Source organism: Aulonocara sp. 'chitande type north' Nkhata Bay, linkage group LG13 (assembly GCF_057382095.1).
Source record: "Aulonocara sp. 'chitande type north' Nkhata Bay isolate Kocher_YH1m ecotype deep benthic linkage group LG13, A_spYH_male_GT1.1, whole genome shotgun sequence".
In the NCBI taxonomy this organism is placed as follows: domain Eukaryota; kingdom Metazoa; phylum Chordata; class Actinopteri; order Cichliformes; family Cichlidae; genus Aulonocara; species Aulonocara sp. 'chitande type north' Nkhata Bay.
The window spans coordinates 12,486,745-12,504,861 of record NC_141356.1 but is presented as its reverse complement, the minus strand read 5'-3'; the positions used below and the strand labels follow the sequence as shown (position 1 = coordinate 12,504,861).

Here is an 18,117-nt window from a genome sequence, read left to right as displayed (position 1 = left end):
GTTTCAGCAATCTTTTTTTCATCAACCGGATCTGAGGTATAAAGATTGGAATAGAACATTTTAAACTGGTCATTAATGGTTTTCGGATCAGACGTCTTTTCTCCAGAGGTTTTACAGATTTCAGAAATCGTGTTAGCTGATATGGATTGCTTAATTTGATGTGCCAAAAGTTTTCCGGCTCTTTCCCCATGTTCATAGAACTTTTGCCTTGATTTGAAAAATAAACGTTCTGTTTGCTGAATGGACCGAATTTTGTATTTTGAATTTAGTAATAATTTTCTCTTATATAGGTCTGGTGTTGGATTTTCTGCATATAAGCAGTCAATCTCTTTTATACTGTTGGCTAGGTTGTTCATTTGTTGTAAGTATTTCTTTTTTTGAAATGATACATATGAAATTATCTGGCCTCTAAGATAGGCCTTTAATGCCTCCCATACAACAGTCATTTTCATCCCTTGGGTTTGATTTGTCTCTAAGAAAAACTGTATTTGCTCAGAGACCTTTTTTTTTTAAATGAGTCTTTAGTTAGGAGTAAAGGATCAAGTCGCCAGGCCGGTTTTTGACTTAAGCGTTCATAAAAATTTACATCTAATTGTACTGGACTGTGGTCTGAGATAACAATAGAGTTGTATTGGCAATCTAAAACCTTGGGAAGAATTCTACTATCTACAACAAAAAAAATCGATCCGTGAGTATGACCGGTGCACTGGTGAGAAAAATGAGAATTGTTTAGATGTAGGATTTTTGTCCCTCCAGGGGTCAAAAAAAGCATAAGATTGCATAAAGGATTTAAGAACATTACCCGCTTTTGAAATTTTGCTATCAGGTTTTGGGTTTGATCTGTCAAGTTGAGGATTAAGTACGCAGTTAAAGTCACCACCCAGTATCAAATGGGACTCTGTTAAATCTGGCAGGTGTTTTAAAAAGGTACAATAAAAATTTGGGTCGTCCCAGTTTGGTCCATATACATTAGCAAGAATGACTTGTTTCCCATACAACCTGCCCTGTATAATAATATATCTCCCTCTGGTATCCGCCACAGTTGATAGTGGAATAAATGGAATCCCCTTCCTAATTAGAATAGCCACACCCCGTGATCTATCCTCAAATTTTGAGCTAAATATTTGGCTTACCCATGTTTTTTTTAGTTTAATTTGTTCACTTGATCGGAGGTGTGTTTCCTGCAGATATACAACATCGGATCTCAATGATTTTAAATGAGTAAAAACCCTTGTGCGTTTAACCGGATTATTTATACCTTTAACATTCCATGTTATAAAACGAAGAGGCAGATGACTTTGCGAGCTTGCCATTCAGGTACCAAAATGCAGGTGCAGAAAAAATATGTCCCAACCTCTGGAACCCCCCCAAAAGAAAGAGGGGGAGAAGGAAAAAAAAAAGGGAAAAAAATAAATAAATAAAACGAGCCTCAAAACCCCATGCTGATCTACTATTATCCCTGAGATCGCAACCCTCCAGGCTAGGATAGCACAGTGACTAAACGTACTGTTAACCCTCAAACAGCCCCTCAACTGGGCAAATATATAACATTTAATAACTAAACAAAACTCCAAAACTTATATTTTCCACTTTCCCCGTGTTTATTCTAATCAAATGCCCCAGAATAACAGCAATATCTCGAACATATCAAAAATCGGAACGAAGAAGGAAGGCAGAGTATTCATAATCAATTAAATCAAAAATCATTCTACCTTCCGGCCTTTTATGACTATGGCCCAATTATTTACTTGACATCTCCCCAGCACCGACGTATAACTATGTCCCTTGAGTTCAAGCAATCACACATGTGGAGTCCAACTTATCTTTTCTCACACGGCTGTACCTCTCACGGCCGTCGTAAGTCTTTTTTGATAAAGTCTATTGCAGCCGCTGGGTCGGTGAAACGATTGTCCTGTCCCGTCGGTGAAGTGATGCGGAGAACAGCTGGAAACAAAAGTCCAAACTTAACGCCAGCCTCGGAGCAAACGTTTAGCCTCCATAAAAGCAGCTCGTTTCTTTGCCACCATTGCTGTAAAATCAGGAAAAATGCTTATCTTCATGTCCTGCAGCAGCAACGGCTGCGACTTGGCGGCCCTTCGGAACACCTCTTCCTTGTCTTGGTAATAGTGAAACTTCACCACGATTGCCCTGGGGGAGTTTCCCTGTTGACCCAAGCTTCGATGAGCGCGGTCCAGCATCGGAGTAAAGTCGAGGCCCAGTATGTCTTTCAGCATTGTAGCAATAGCTGCCGTAGGTTTCCCGGTGTTTTCAAAGCCCTCCTTCACCCCTACAATGCGTGCATTGCACCGGCGTTGTCGCCCCTCGATGTCGTCCAACTTGCTGGTCAACTTAGCAACGTCCGATTTCAGCTTGCTAACCTCGTTTTCCAACTCCACTGTCCGGTCTGAAGAAGTATTCAAGTCAAGTCAAGTCAACTTTATTTGTCAATTCTGCCACATGTACAGGACATACAGAGAATAGAAATTTCGTTACTCTCAAACCCTAGTGATTAAAAAATGCAATTCAGAACTGCCCAGACCAGACACAGTGACGTTTCACCAGAATCCCTTTGATCTCTGATCTTCTTTATGACATCAGCACCCGAAAACCTATAAATAGGGGAGAGGTTCTCACTCTTGTCAGTCTTTCAAAGAGAGTGGAAGAATTCACTAGGCAGGAAAACACTTAAACTACTCGAAACTTCCGTTTCTGACACAGTTGACCGTCTTTTTAAAAAATCTTTTAGTTAGTACAGAGATTTAGCATCAACTTCAATTTGAAATATGAGTCTGTCAAATCCTGTTGTATGCAACATGAGAGCCGAGAACGAAAAACTTCAACAGCAAATCAAAGAGCTGAAAAATGAGAATAAAACTCTCAAACAACAAAACTCTACCATACGTGACCTTAAAGTCGAGAACGCCGACCTTAAGGAGCAAAAAAGAGAGCTCATAAATGAGAACAAGATTCTCCAAAAAAACATTGAAGTTCTCTTCAAACGAAGTGGGTTCTCTAAAAACAAGAGGAAAAGAGACCTGCAACTAGAGAATGAAACAATTCACTTCAAAATTCAAGAGCTGGAATATTGTAACCAAATTCTAAAGGATTTAAACAGCTCCAAAACCAAAGAGATCCAGCAACAGAAAGAGGTGATGCAGGAAATGGAGGCAGAAATCAGAGAGTTGCAAAGCAGCAAGACAGGCTTGGTTATAAAAGTGGGAGACATGGAAAAGGACAACCCGTCTTTAAGAGAGGAAAATGATGTGACGGTAAAACGCATGTGTGAGCTGAAAAGGGACTTTGAAAAGGAATGTTACACCCCGGCCTAGGCAACCGGGGTGCAACGCAGGAAAATAAAAATAAGGAAAATAAAACCACGAAGGCCCTCCACCAAAACCCCAAAACGAAGGTGTCTCAAACGAAAATATTAACAAACCCATTCACAACTATTTACAACAGACTATTTATTTACAACAAAAACACCAAACTATTTACAACACGGGGGAGATCGCGACCATGACACACTGAAACACAGGGTTTAAATACATAGAGGGAGCAATCAGGAAAATGGACAACAGGAGGGAAACACAGCTGGGGCAAATTAGAACTGACGAGACAGGGAAACGTAAACTGAACACACTAAGATAACACAGACTTTCAAAGTAAAGCAGGAAATACATAACAGTCACGCAAAAACAAAACACTGACACACCGAAACGTAACATTTCCCCCTACCCAAAAATCAAACATGTAACCCCAAGTGAAATGTTTGATCAAAACCGGATGAAGGCTGGTGGAGGCTGGAGCGGTCCCACGGACCCTCCAGCGAAGACGGATGAAGTCTGGAGCGGTCCCACGGACCCTCCAGCGAAGGCAGACGAAGGCTGGAGCGGTGCCTCGGACCCTCCAGCGAAGACAAACGAAGACTGAAGCGGTGCCTCGGACCCTCCAGCAAAGGCAGACGAAGGCCGGAGCGGTGCCTCGGACCCTCCAGCGAAGGCGGACGAAGGCTGAAGCGGTCCCTCCAACGGACCCTCCAGCGAAGACGGACGAAGGCTGATGAAGGCTGGAGCGGTCCCACTGACCCTCCAGCAGACGACGAAGGCTGGAGCGGTCCCTCGGACCATCCAGCGAAGGCGGATGAAGGCTGGAGTGGTCCCTCGGACCCTTCAGCGAAGGCGGATGAAGGCTGGAGCGGTCCCACGGACCCTCCAGCAGACGACAAAGGCTGGGGCGGTCCCCGGACCCCCCAGCGAAGGCAATCCCGGACGAGCCCCCATATGTTACACCCCGGCCTAGGCAACCGGCGTGCAACGCAGGAAAATAAAAATAAGGAAAATAAAACCACGAAGGCCCTCCACCAAAAATCCAAAAACGAAGGTGTCTCAAACGAAAATATTAACAAACCCATTCACAACTATTTACAACAGACTATTTATTTACAACAAAAACACCAAACTATTTACAACACGGGGGAGATCGCGACCATGACACACTGAAACACAGGGTTTAAATACATAGAGGGAGCAATCAGGAAAATGGACAACAGGAGGGAAACACAGCTGGGGCAAATTAGAACTGACGAGACAGGGAAACGTAAACTGAACACACTAAGATAACACAGACTTTCAAAGTAAAGCAGGAAATACATAACAGTCACGCAAAAACAAAACACTGACACACCGAAACGTAACAGGAAAAAGATGACATGCAACAGGAAATACAGGCTGTTAAAACTGAGCTCCATCAGGCAAACACAGCCTTTAAAGAGTTACAAGAGAGTGAAGAAAGAAAAAGGATCATGAATGAGGAAAACAAAACAACGGACAGTGAACAGCTCAGACAGACCCTGGAACTCCAATGCTTTGCACATGAAATTGACATATTGAGGCATAACGAACTTCTTGAACAGGACCTCCAGGAGCTTTCCAAAAGGAGTGGTGATTCTCAAAAAGAACTGAAACCACACAATGAGAGTGTGAAAGGAGAATCACGGATCTCCAAAGCCACTGAGAAAGACTCCCAACATGATTTTAACGTGACCAACAGAGAAAAGGAGTTTTTGTACCATCAATTTGAGGCAGTGAAAAGAGAGCTCCTAATTGAGAACAAAATTCTCCAAAGAAACGCTGAAGTTCTCTTCAAACGACGTGGGTTCTCTAAAAACAAGAGGAAAAGAGACCTGCAACAGAAAGAGGTGATGCAGGAAATGGAGGCAGAAATCGGAGAGATGCAAAGCAGCAAGACAGGCTCGGTTATAAAAGTGGGAGACATGGAAAAGGACAACCAACATGATTTTAACAAGACCAACAGAGAAAAGGAGTTGTTGTGCCATGAATGTGAGGCACTGAAAAGAGAGCTTGTCAAGAAAAATCTGTGTAATGTACAGGAAGCCTTGAAAACAAGACATGGCGTTGGGAGTCTGAGCTTGGGTTTGCAAAGTTTCACAGGAAGCACATAACAATCTGATAAACAACTACGATGTCCAAGTTGACATACTCAAACAACAAAATAAGGCCTTAGAAAATACGGTTAGCGACCTTACCAAAAAGATGTGGAATGGACGGGAAGCGATGAGACAAATGGAAAAGAACTTTCAAGAACAAAGGAAGCTACTCGAAAATCTCCGAGGAGAATTCGAGGAAATTTAGCACAACTAGGACTTTGGCCCTCCCTATTAAACCTGGTTAACGCAGGTTCAATAGGGCTATAACTCAGACAATGGAAGTTCATTTGATTTAATTGGCCCAAAATGAGTGACTGCACCCAGACACTCAGTAGCAAAAGAATTACAGAGATTCAAGAGAGAAAACTGTTTCTGCATAGACTCCTATAGTACTGCAAGTTGTGTCATCGCTTGGTGTCCTGCATAGAGTGCAGGTTTAAGGTATCTACGTATCTTTCAGAATTAGAAGCTATGCTGCGTCAGGGGTTATAACAGCTGTGCCCCCCCCCAACCGGTCGAGGCAGATGGCTGCCCCTCACTGAGCCTGGTTCTGCCGAAAGTTTCTTCCTGTTAAAAGGGAGTTTTTCTTTCCCACCGTCACCAATGGCCTCGATGACTGATAACCTTCACAGACACTGTCATCAAGGGTTTGCTCACAGGGGATCATCTGATTGTTGGGGGGTTTTCTCTCTTATATTGTATGGTCTTTACCTTACAATATAAACAGCCGAGAAGCGGCTATTTTTGCGATCCGGTGCTTTAGAAATACATCTTAGCTGAACTGAACTCCATAACATCTGGACCGAAATGCCTACACACAACGGTAGGCATTTCAATCAAGAGCTCTGTCCAAAACGTTCAGTGACAAGCATCAGCACCAGGATTGTTTTTTTAGCTCACCAACAGTTCATGTTCCATACCCAGTTTTTATTGTGACTGCAACTTTGTAAGACTGGGTTGGGAGATGTTCTTGTGGTGAGCTTTTATTCACATAATTGGTTTCTTTAATAGTGAAATAAAATATATTTGTATAACTGGAAACAGCGTTCTCATGTGTGATTATCACATTGTATTCTTTAAACCATGTAACAGAATATATAATATATATAATTTACTCATAGTAATATTAATATCTAATGTGACTGAGTTTCCTCATCTCTACTTATGTGCCGATGTGTTCACTGAGGCCATTGTATGGTCCATTTTGGCTGCATTTCCATGTTTTAAACATGAAATTTGCTTATTTAAAGGGTGTCTCATGTATCTCTTATGCAGAAATATGTGTTGCCTAGCTGGACAAATGTAGCACAGGTCTACTATTATTGGCCTAATGTATTTTACCAATCATTTCAGCATCCAGATAATCTCTTTCATACTCCCTTAGATGAATTTAGCCTGGTTGTCATGAAATAGGCATTTGAAACAATAACTACCAGTATCTTCGAATGTGTGTGATTTCACTAATCCTACACATTCTTTGCAAGACAACTGGGTGCTTTTATGTAAAGAATGATCTGAGAACACTGAGGCTAATGAAGTAACAAGAGAAACATAGTAAGTAGTCTTTCAGTTTGCATGATCAATTTGGATTATTGTTCATTTTCATTTACCATGTCAACATGTTTTAGAGCAACGTTTTCTGATTTTGAGCTCTTTTAGGTGTAAGTCATCGTCAGTGATTACCCTAAGCCCAAAGCAACACCAAACATGGGCAACCAAAATGCATCATTTTGTTAGCATGTAATTGTTCTCCCAATTCTTAGAAATCAGGAAACAACAAAAATAACAATTTTAACTTACAGACATGAAACACTCCCCCACCCTGGAAAAAAGTCCATTTTGCCTTTTACAAAAATATAAGGTTAGTGTAATGTTAGATTTTGCATTAATACCTATGACTGAGACCTCAAAGGTAATTCCTCGACTGCTTCAGTAACAGCCTGGTTGATTTTAACAAGTTAAGTAAATTTGCGGTCAATTTAGACTCAATTCAAAATCTCCTACTTGGGACGAACACTAAATGTAAATAGCTGACTTTCTAAATAAACCTATCCATCTTTGCAAGGTCCATTTTTGCTTTCACTAAATTCCAAATGTTTAGCCATAATTAGCTTAGCTGTCCTACTCTTGTTACTGCTCTTTCCTACTGCTGTTACAATCAAATGAACATCTCTGCAAAGATAAATTAGCTGAGACCTTAGGTTGATGGTAGTTACTAGCAAACATACAAACTTACATACACTATATAGTACAGTTCTATGATACATCACCAAATAGAACAATTTGTGGCAATGCAGACAAGCAGAGAAACATGCACAACATTGCTTCAGTCTCATAGCTACATGCAGCACAGTCAGTCCACCAAATCATCAAGCACTTAAAGTACCATTACTCATTAAAGACAGAAGGAAAATCACACTGCAACTCGATACACCTGGACAAGAAGCAAACTGGTAAGAGGGCTGATTTTACATTGACAGTTTACATTCAGGACTACGCTGCTATTGCTTTTCTTTGTTGTAACTTTTAAACTTTTTAAAATTTCTCTTCCCATTCAAATGAATGGCAAAATCTTCAAATCTCTTCAAACCTACCCTACTCTGAAACTTAACTACTTCAGAGTATGCAATAAGGTTGATTGTGTTCATCTGGACGTTGTGTTTTCAGTGGGAGAAACGCTACGTCATTCATCCAAGTGACTTCTTCACTTTTAGTCTCATTCACATTGCATTTTTGCTCGCAAATAATTTTCTAGTTCATGTTAGTATGTTATGTTTACAATGTCCACTGCCTTTTTTAAGCAAGCTACTGGAAAGCACACAAAATATTCATGAATTGTATGTAAAATTATTTTGTGAAAAATAATTATTGTTTTTTCCATCTCCCTTCACTCTTTGGCTCACCTTGTTCTTCCTGATCTTGTACAATCTCTTTGTCCTCTCCCTCTGATTTGAATTGATTAGGTAAATTAATAGTGAATTTAGACAAAATTAAACATCTGCTACTCTAACAGCCATCTTTCTATACACACACATCCCTCTTTACAATTTAGTCACAACAAAAAGTTACTTTGACGAGATTTAAGCATTAAAAGCTCGCTGGTCAGTCATCTCCATGTGTTCTGTCCTTGGTCTTTCTCCCATTGCTCATCTTCTTAGCTTGGCCTGGATTTACTGAAGGGCTCCTAAATGTGGGTTCCATTTATGTAAAATCATACTAACTCTTCACCACAATTATATATTTTAACTGTAGGCAACACTAACTAACTGTCAGAGAGCCTGACAGATGCTTACGGCACATCAGTTGACCAATCTAGTATTTGCCAAAGCTTCACAATGACATGTTTTTGTTTTTTTTGGTTTGTTTGTATAAAAGTCAACCCGACACACTGTTATGTTGATCACTCTGGACGAGTGTTTGTTGAAGCACCACACATATGGCTTTCATGGTTTGCCAACCTGTTCACCAACTCTCCGGTTGGTCTTCTGCACATGCTCCTGCTCTCCAGGCGGCAAATGCTGCTCCTCTAGGCCGAAAAAAGTGCATCTTCCCGGGGTACGATCACCGGGGACTCCTTTTTCCAGCACACACGTGACAACAAATACGTCATTTCCTGTTGACCAAAAAAAAAAAAAAAAAAAAATGCACCCTCTCACGGTCCTAGGGACCGAAAATGGTCCCGCCCGATCAGCGGGCGAAGCCGCTGCTGCACGCCGGGAATCAGGCTTCCTTTCCCGCAGGTCTGTTTAAGCAGCCCGCTGTTTTCCAGCAGGGGTCAAATGTGAAGCAAGGGCGCCACCCGGTGGACAAATAAAAAAATTACAACTCTAAGGCCTCCTCCAAAATGAAAGTGAAACTTAAACATCGACGATCCCTTTGTACGGAAGAGGATTAGGGCCACTGGAAAAAAAAAAAAAAGAATTCTGACTTTAATCTCAGAATTCTGACTTTATTCTCAGAATTCTGACTTTTTTCTCAGAATTCTGAGATTAAAGTCAGAATTCTGAGAATAAAGTCAGAATTCTGACTTTTTTCTCAGAATTCTGACTTTATTCTCAGAATTCTGACTTTTTTCTCAGAATTCTGAGATTAAAGTCAGAATTCTGAGAATAAAGTCAGAATTCTGACTTTTTTCTCAGAATTCTGACTTTAATCTCAGAATTCTGACTTTTTTCTCAGAATTCTGACTTTAATCTCAGAATTCTGACTTTTTTCTCAGAATTCTGACTTTTTTCTCAGACTTCTGACTTTATTCTCAGAATTCTGAAAAAAAGAAGTCAGAATTCTGAGATTAAAGTCAGAATTCTGAGATTAAAGTCAGAATTCTGACCGAAACCAAAGCCAACAAGTCGAGAGTCACGCTGCTGCACCACATCCTGCAGGTAATGCTGGGAATACTACGAATACTGGGGAATACTGCAGTATTCTCATAATAATTCAGTTGCTGCTGTTTGTGACCCTTAGGAGGCTGAAGAGAATCACCCCGACCTGCTCAACCTGCCCGATGACCTGGAGATCTGTGCAAAGGCTGCTGGGTAAACACATATAGGAGTTCAGTCACGTACAGACTGCTGGGTGGAGTCTGTGACGTGGTAGCTCAGGTGTTTCGCCTGCAGCGGTGTTAAATGTTGCCCTCTGACTCCACCTGCAGGCTCAGCTTGGACTCTATTCAGTCTGAAACAAAGACTCTAAACAAACGGCTGAAAAACTCAGAGGAGCGTTTCCTCCTCATCTGACGACATGAAGGAGCAGTACCTGTCCACCATACAGGTGAGTCACTCAGGATGAGGCTGTCACCTTTACGGGCAGATAAATCCAGTCTGTACACTCACTGACACCGTTTTAGTGGGACAGACCTGCTGTTCCAGGTGAACTTACCTGTTGTTCTTATGTGGTGTTACCAGGAGAGCCTGCAGGCTGTTGAGCAGCTGCAACTCCTGCTGTCATCTGTGGAGGAGCAGAGGAAGCACCTGTCCGCCTACCTCTGTGAGGACAGCAGCAGCTTCTCCCTCGAAGAGCTCTTCAGCACCATCAAGGCATTCAGAGACCTCTTCCTTCGAACCCTCAAGGTCAGCGCCAATCGCAGTGCGGCTCAGTCTGCAGGACTCATACCCTGCCGCACGTTTGCATGTGTCATTTAAACTATGTCTCAGCCAGCCAATCGGCTCTGACTTGAACCGTGACAAAGTGTGGTAGCTGCCACACATTAGTCCTGTTTCCCTGTAAATGTTAAGCTCCGCCCTCTCTGGGGGGCCGGTTAGCCTGCTGAAGTTTGAACTGTGTGTTCCTTTTATTCTTCGATCAGGAGAACGAAGGTCACAGGGAGCAGGAGAAGAGGAGGAAGAGGTTGGAGGAAGGGAGGAAACTGAGAGAAGAAGCCCCCACCAGAAAGATCAGCAAGTCAGACACCATTATTTCACCTTAAATCCTCCCTCCTTAAATGGAGAGACAGGTGTCCCTCACCTGTCTCTCCAGGTGTGGCAGGTGAAGGACAGGTCAAGTGCAAGTGGAGAACAGGTGAGACATGTGAAGGGCCGGTGACGGACAGGTCGAGAATCAATAGCTGACATCAGCAACATTTTTCTGCAACAGTTTATCAGCAGCTGAATATTTAAAGGAAATGATGTGAGAGCATCAGGACGAGAAGAAAGTTTGTAAAGATTAAATGCTGCTGTACCTGTGAGGCTGTCAGGTGATGCAGTGACAGCTTTCACCTGTTGTTTGTGACACGTGCGCTAAGCTCACAGGGGAACGTGTGTCTGTGCTGCAGTTAGGACAGACATGGCCAATTGGGACGAAGGATGCACCGTCGACAACCTGCTGGCCGAGATCAGGAAGGGCTGCAGGCTGAGGAAGACAAGCCCACGGGCAGAGCCGGACGGTGGGGTCGAAGGTGAGAGCCCGGCAGGACTTCTGCAGACTTTCTTGTCACTACTGCTCGTTTGATCAAGTTCTCCTTTTCAGGTCACCCCGGGGTCACGCAGATGTCACCGGCCCAAGATAAGCCAGATTTTCCCGAGAAGCCTCGGGAGGAGGTCCGGACTCCCACACATCCACCTGCTGGAACCAGACCAGAACCGGAGCCAGCAGAGCCAGACAGAGCTGCCTCAGAGCTCCAGGCCCTCTGTGAACGCCCCGCAGCTGAGGTCCAGGGTCCGGAGTCTGAAGTGGACACCAGACCGGCGCAGCAGGAAGTCCAGCACACAGCTAGTCAGCAGGATGTGACCCAGGTCAACAGGAGCAAAGATCCTAACCCGGAAGATTCTGCTCCCCGGAACGCATCAAACACCTTAGACACCAGCCCAGCAGGTAGAGTGAGGCGCTGTGCTCTCTGCTTCAGGCTTTGAGCACGCTCAGTGCTGCTGTTTGTTTCTGAAACATGGAAATTTTAATGCTTCCTGTCCCACAGCCCACCCACACAGATCAAGTTGTGTTCAGTGTTTGCAGCAGAGTGACGGAGACTCGGCCGCAGATTACAGTTGAGTGGAGTCGAGATTGCCATACCATGGTGATGTAGCCGGGTCAGTCTGGCTGTTGTGATGTAGCTCTGAGTCTATGAGGTCACTTCCTGTTCCTGAACATTAGTGTTTCCTGTGACATGGTGAGCTGAGGCTCAGGCTGTAAGGTCTCATCAAGACGATGATAGAACATCCTTTAGTGTTGATGATGAAATAAGCTTTATATCTAGAAACCGACCAATCGTATCCTCTCTTTGATCTCCAGAAGGCCACACAGGAAGAAAGCGTTTGAAGAAAAAGAAAAAATGCATCCTTCAGTGAGGTGAGCTCACCTGCAGCTGTGCATAAATCCACGTCAGCGGCGATTCACTGCTGTCCTTCACTCTAAAGCATTTCATTGGTCGAAATGTTTTTATGTTGTGGGATTTAAGGTCTTTTTTTAAATATCATTTATTATTTTATTCTTCTTCTATGGTTCCAGGTACATGGGTCAGGACTTGTTTCTGTGGCGACAGGACTGGACCTGCAGGAGAACAAAGTGTTTAACCCTCTGTAGAACCTGGGACCATTTCGTGGCCTTTGCGTTTTTTAATTCCACACCATTTCCACTGTGTTTTACGGAAGAGGATTAGGGCCACTGGAAAAAAAAAAGGAAAGAATTCTGAGATTAAAGTCAGAATTCTGACTTTTTTCAGAATCCTGACTTTTTTCAGAATTCTGAGATTAAAGTCAGAATTCTGAGATTAAAGTCAGAATTCTGAGATTAAAGTCAGAATTCTGAGATTAAAGTCAGAATTCTGAGATTAAAGTCAGAATTCTGACTTTAATCTCAGAAAAAAAAAAGTCAGAATTCTGAGATTAAAGTCAGAATTCTGAGATTAAAGTCAGAATTCTGACTTTAATCTCAGAATTCTGAAAAAAAGAAGTCAGAATTCTGAGATTAAAGTCAGAATTCTGACTTTTTTCAGAATTCTGACTTTTTTCAGAATTCTGACTTTTTTCAGAATTCTGACTTTTTTCAGAATTCTGACTTTAATCTCAGAAAAAAAAAAAAGTCAGAATTCTGAGAATAAAGTCAGAATTCTGACTTTTTTCAGAATTCTGACTTTAATCTCAGAAAAAAAAAAAAAGTCAGAATTCTGAGATTAAAGTCAGAATTCTGACTTTTTTCAGAATTCTGACTTTTTTCAGAATTCTGACTTTTTTCAGAATTCTGACTTTAATCAGAAAAAAAAAAAAGTCAGAATTCTGAGATTAAAGTCAGAATTCTGAGAATAAAGTCAGAATTCTGACTTTTTTCTCAGAATTCTGACTTTAATCTCAGAATTCTGACTTTTTTCTCAGAATTCTGACTTTAATCTCAGAATTCTGACTTTTTTCTCAGAATTCTGACTTTAATCTCAGAATTCTGACTTTTTTCTCAGAATTCTGACTTTTTTCTCAGACTTCTGACTTTATTCTCAGAATTCTGAGATTAAAGTCAGAATTCTGACTTTAATCTCAGAATTTTGAGGTGGGCACCTGCAGGCTTCCAGCTTCGGTGACAGCGATGTGTCCAGTTTGGCAGGTGGAGAACTAATTCACTAAATATGGTGGATATAAGTGACTTTTTGCGTGGCCGAGGGGTCCCCGAAGATGCTATTTTATTAATGGAAGAGCAGAAGGTGAGTAACAAAAAAGAGAAATAGTTTGGTGTCTCCTATTTTTACAGGAAAACAGTTACGGTACAGTTACGGTTAGCTGTTAGCATGCTTGTTAGCTTATAATGTTATATAGGAATGAACGTGTTTCACGATGTTACAGTATACTAGGTGAATTGACGTTTTAACTGTTGTTGATCGCAGGATCATCCCAGATGGGTTCGTTGCATTTTATTTTATTGTTCTACTATTTCAGAGTTTTTCAAGGCAGTTAAGCGGAGCTGTGTTACAGATGCTAGCCGCCTGCCAATATCACTGATATATTTGATGTGTACAAGTAAGTTACACTTAGTACAGCGGAGGAGAGAAGCTGTAATGAATGTTTATGCGGATATTTCACTCAGAAAAATGGGTGGCGTTCATACACAGCCACCGACACAGCCCCGGTTGTTGTTCTGACGGTGGCCGACTGACGATCCCCTCACAACATGTTAGCTAACACAAACTAATGTAGTGCATGTAACTGTGTATACGTTAGTGGTACAGTGTCGGAAGAAATGAGCAAACTGTTTATAATGTCAGAATGACATCATCTTTCTCCTATATATAAAAGTGCTGGCTGAGGAGCGCTGCCGGGTTGAACTTTGACCTCGGAGTGACGTGACGTTTGTTCGCACAACCAATAGAAGTGCAGAAAGTCGCAAATCAGGCATATTGTTCGCATAAACACAAAAATAAATAACGAAATAATCCCGATATTGTGCCAAAGACTGATTTACAATGTTACTTTGTGTTCTATGTGTAATACCTTTGCTTAAATGACTAAATGGACTGTGTATTTATGACTCTGCGTTATAGTCTTACATACATAAGTAACATTCATATGTACAGATAAAAATGTACAGAGCTATGTACACAAGCGTGTACACAAAAGTCTACTGCTGATCGAGCTGCTCAGTGGTCGTACAGTCTCATGCAGAGAGCGTGGAGGTGTTGTCCATGGTGGATGTTAGCTTAGACAACATCCTCTCCTCCCCAGTCTGCTCAGTGGACTTTAGCAGACCGCTAAAGCTGGCCCTCCCGACCAGTTTGTTAAGTTTCCCCCTGTCCCTCTCTGCCATTCCACCACTCCAGCAGACCACAACATAAAAGACAGCAGACGCCACCACAGTGTCGTAGAACATCCTTAGAAGACGTACTACCTACATCATAACCAATCAAGTCCCACTTTTTTTTAAATACAGAAGAGGATTTATTATTTACTGAAAGGCTATGCCTTAGTTTGCTTCTTTCATTATTGTGTTTCGCCCTGCATAAAATAGATAGCTTTTCTGATAACTACAGTCAATACTCTCCTACTGGCATTAACGAGGCCTAAGAGGCTTAACTGTAATATTGCTTTGCAGCGTAAATGTTGCAGAAAATGACTGTCTTTTCTTTCTTCCTGTGTGCAGATTGACTGTGACGTCATAGCGCTGATGGATGACGCAACTTTGGCAAACTACATTCCCTCGTACGGAGACCGAATTGCCGTCTTCAATTTCTGCAAAAGCAAGCAACCACTGTCAAAAAGAAAACTAGGACTTCTGCAAAAACTTCGTGAGAAAATGAAAACCAGAAAAGAAAGTCCAAAGGAGAACACTTCACATACAGATGCAGGAATAAGACAGACAAAGAAGCAAAAAGCAACACGCAATGTTGAGATAGGATGGATACATTGTGATGGAAAAATAGCCAAACAGGTGAGAGCGAAGCAGGGAGGTGGCACTAGAAAAATTCAAATGGCCACTGATGCTGGATTAAAAGATATTCTTCAGGAAGGAAAGAAACTTTTTTTTCCTAATGGCATATCTCCTAAGGGATGTGAAACAGATTTTGAGTTTGAGGTTTGGGACTTTAAACAGAACCACCTTACTGATGATACCTGCCAGTCTATTGGCAATATGTATGAGGCAGCGAGACTGACAATGTTACGCTTCTACATTGCAACAAAACCAAAAGATCCTGAAGAAGATGCCAGCGAGACATCTGAAGTGGTGTTTGTCTCAGAAAGCAGTGGCAGTGATATTAATCCATTGCAAGTGGGGGAAGTCAGGGGTAATTTTGATGAAGTCATCGCTGGTTCAGAAATTTTAGATGATCCAGAAATTACTTTTGGTCCAATTTTTGATGCTGAAGAAGATACAGAAGACACATTAGTCTATGAGGGTTTTCTTGTACCCCTCAGTCCACCTAATTCAGAGAACATAATAACAATCACCATACGTCATACTGACACTTTACATGACATGATTACTGCTTTCTCTGATGAGGAGATTTTGACCAAAACACTGAATGTGAAGCGCATACTTCCAGACAACACAGAAGAACCAGGCACTGGATCAGGAATACTAAGAGATGTACTCACATGCTTCTGGCATGAATTTTATGAGCGATGCACCCTAGGTGCAACCATTAAAGTGCCATTCATTCGCCATGATTTTCCTGCTGAAAAATGGAAGGCAGTTGGGCGAATACTCCTGAAAGGTTACCAAGAATGTCAGTATTTTCCAAATAAACTTGCAATCCCTTTTATGGAACAAGTGCTTTTCAGTGGTGTTTACAGTGATCTTAAAGCACACTTTCTACAGTTTGTCAGCAGCCAAGAATGTGATGTTTTGATGGAAGCAGTAAAAGATTTCTCTGCAGTTGACTTGGATGATCTTGTGGAAATTCTTGACAGTTATGGCTGTAGAAAAAGAATCACTGCTGAGACTCTTCCTACAATCCTTGATGAAATAGCACACAAAGAGCTTGTCCAAAAACCAATGTTTGTTATTGACTGCTGGCGGGAGATCATCGACCCCCATATCTCCCTCAGTCCGGAGGGACTGACCAAGTTATTCTCTGAACTGCAACCAACTTCAAAAAAAGTGTGCCAGCTGCTGAAATTTGCTGTGGATTTGACTCCACAACAAAAAGAAGTGAAAAATCATCTCAAAAGATTCATCAGAGAGCTGGATAACATTAAACTTCAGAAATTTATGCGTTTCTGCACCGGATCTGACCTTATAGTAACAAACAGTATTTATGTGGAATTTCAAGATATGACAGAGTTTACAAGAAGACCAGTCGGACGCACGTGTGGGAATGTTCTGCAGCTAGCTAACAGCTATGAAAACTTCCCAGATTTTCATTCTGAATTTAATGCAGTTCTTGAAAGTAATGTCTGGGTGATGGACATTGTTTAGACTCTCACAGCAATGCGCTACATTTGAACTGCTCATGCACACTAGAGCATAACTGTAAAGAGATGTTAGGAATATGTATTTTTATGTATTTTGAACTTATACAGTATACTTTTTTTAATTAGAGAGAAGTTTCTCAGCTCTGTTAGAAGTCTAGTTTTGGCTAATATTTCATTTTCTTTTATCATTTTGAGTTTTACATAATACAGTCACAAAACAAAACGAACAGGTACACTGTTTACTACCATATCCAGAGCTGTCTTCACCAAATCCAAGCTTTCCAGCTGTAAGACAGAAACCTTCAGCAAAAGCATGAAGAAAGATTACTTAAGATCTATAAACTATAATTAAACTGCTCTTAAACGTTCTTTAATGCACCATGTGTGGTGTGAGAGCTCAGCACAGTCAAATACTTTTGTAAGTAATTAGTAGAAAGACTAATTCATTCAGATGGTATTTTCTTATTAGGTCAGGGCTAAAACTGAACATAGTTATAACGTAAAAGTAATGCTGTTATGCAACACTGTATTGTAAAAGGAATAAGTACAATTTTATACTTTAGCATTTGTCATGTCTGAAAACATTTTGCTTTACAGTATATGCAATTTTTAGTTAAGGTAGGTTAAGGTATCAAAGTTTGGCATTTGTTGTTGATTACAAAGGTTCCATATAAAGTTGGTGAAAATATATTTTTAAATTCCAGTATTTTCTTAATGTCATATTGTTTCTAAGCATACCTGTTATTCATCCATCAAATTGATTCAAGCTGCTTAAAGGATTCAGTCTGTTTTGAAGATGGTTATTGATTACTGAGATCATAAATAAACACTGTACACTTCAGTGCAGTGGTCAAGTACTGTGATTATTCAGGCATCCTTTTGTAATGCCAAATTGTCATGTTCTCAGATATAGTATTAATCTTAACACCTGAAAAAATGTCTTGTTACTGCCAGAAATTATGCATTTTTATTTGTATGCATGTATGTTCTCAGTCATTCACACTTGTTTTTATTTCTATACCATAGATGACACTGAAGGAATATGTGATACCACAATAGCCAGTGTTCATGGTCTTTACAGTAAGTCACTGATGTATACTGATGCATAACAAGACTATATGAGATCTATAAGTTTGTTTTAAAAGTTGAGTCATTCTTGTTACAGGGCAGCTTATACGGTTATGAGTTTTAGCCATGTTATTGGCATTGGAAAGAACAGGTTTCTTGTAAACTTTTTCCAATAAAATGTTACTGTACACAGTACATTTGTATTGTTGTTTTGAATATGTTCATCAAACTCCATATCTATTTGAACATGCCAGAATTCAAGAGACTGCCACACATGAG

General features: G+C 41.1%; 1 protein-coding gene across 2 annotated transcripts; it reads left to right on the top strand.

Moving 5' to 3' along the window:
- Positions 1-13,308: 13,308 nt before the first annotated feature.
- Positions 13,309-18,093, top strand: LOC147315787 (uncharacterized). Of its 2 annotated transcripts, XM_086258751.1 has the most exons (3): positions 13,309-13,568; positions 13,801-13,881; positions 14,999-18,093. In XM_086258751.1, exon 3 carries the CDS (start codon positions 15,023-15,025, stop codon positions 16,772-16,774), a length of 1,752 nt encoding a protein of 583 aa, XP_086114877.1. In that variant the 5' UTR covers positions 13,309-13,568; positions 13,801-13,881; positions 14,999-15,022; the 3' UTR covers positions 16,775-18,093. The 2 variants fall into 2 exon arrangements, with proteins under 2 accessions (XP_086114877.1, XP_086114876.1); XM_086258750.1 differs by lacking the exon at positions 13,801-13,881 and having other exon boundaries at positions 14,999-18,087.
- Positions 18,094-18,117: the final 24 nt, after the last annotated feature.

Excerpts from the sequence above, each read along its gene's own strand:
- LOC147315787 (XM_086258750.1), top strand. The coding sequence starts at position 13,494 with ATGGTGGATATAAGTGACTTTTTGCGTGGCCGAGGGGTCCCCGAAGAT. Across the intron at positions 13,569-14,998 it reads TATTAATGGAAGAGCAGAAG|ATTGACTGTGACGTCATAGC; the intron begins GTGAGTAACAAA and ends TCCTGTGTGCAG.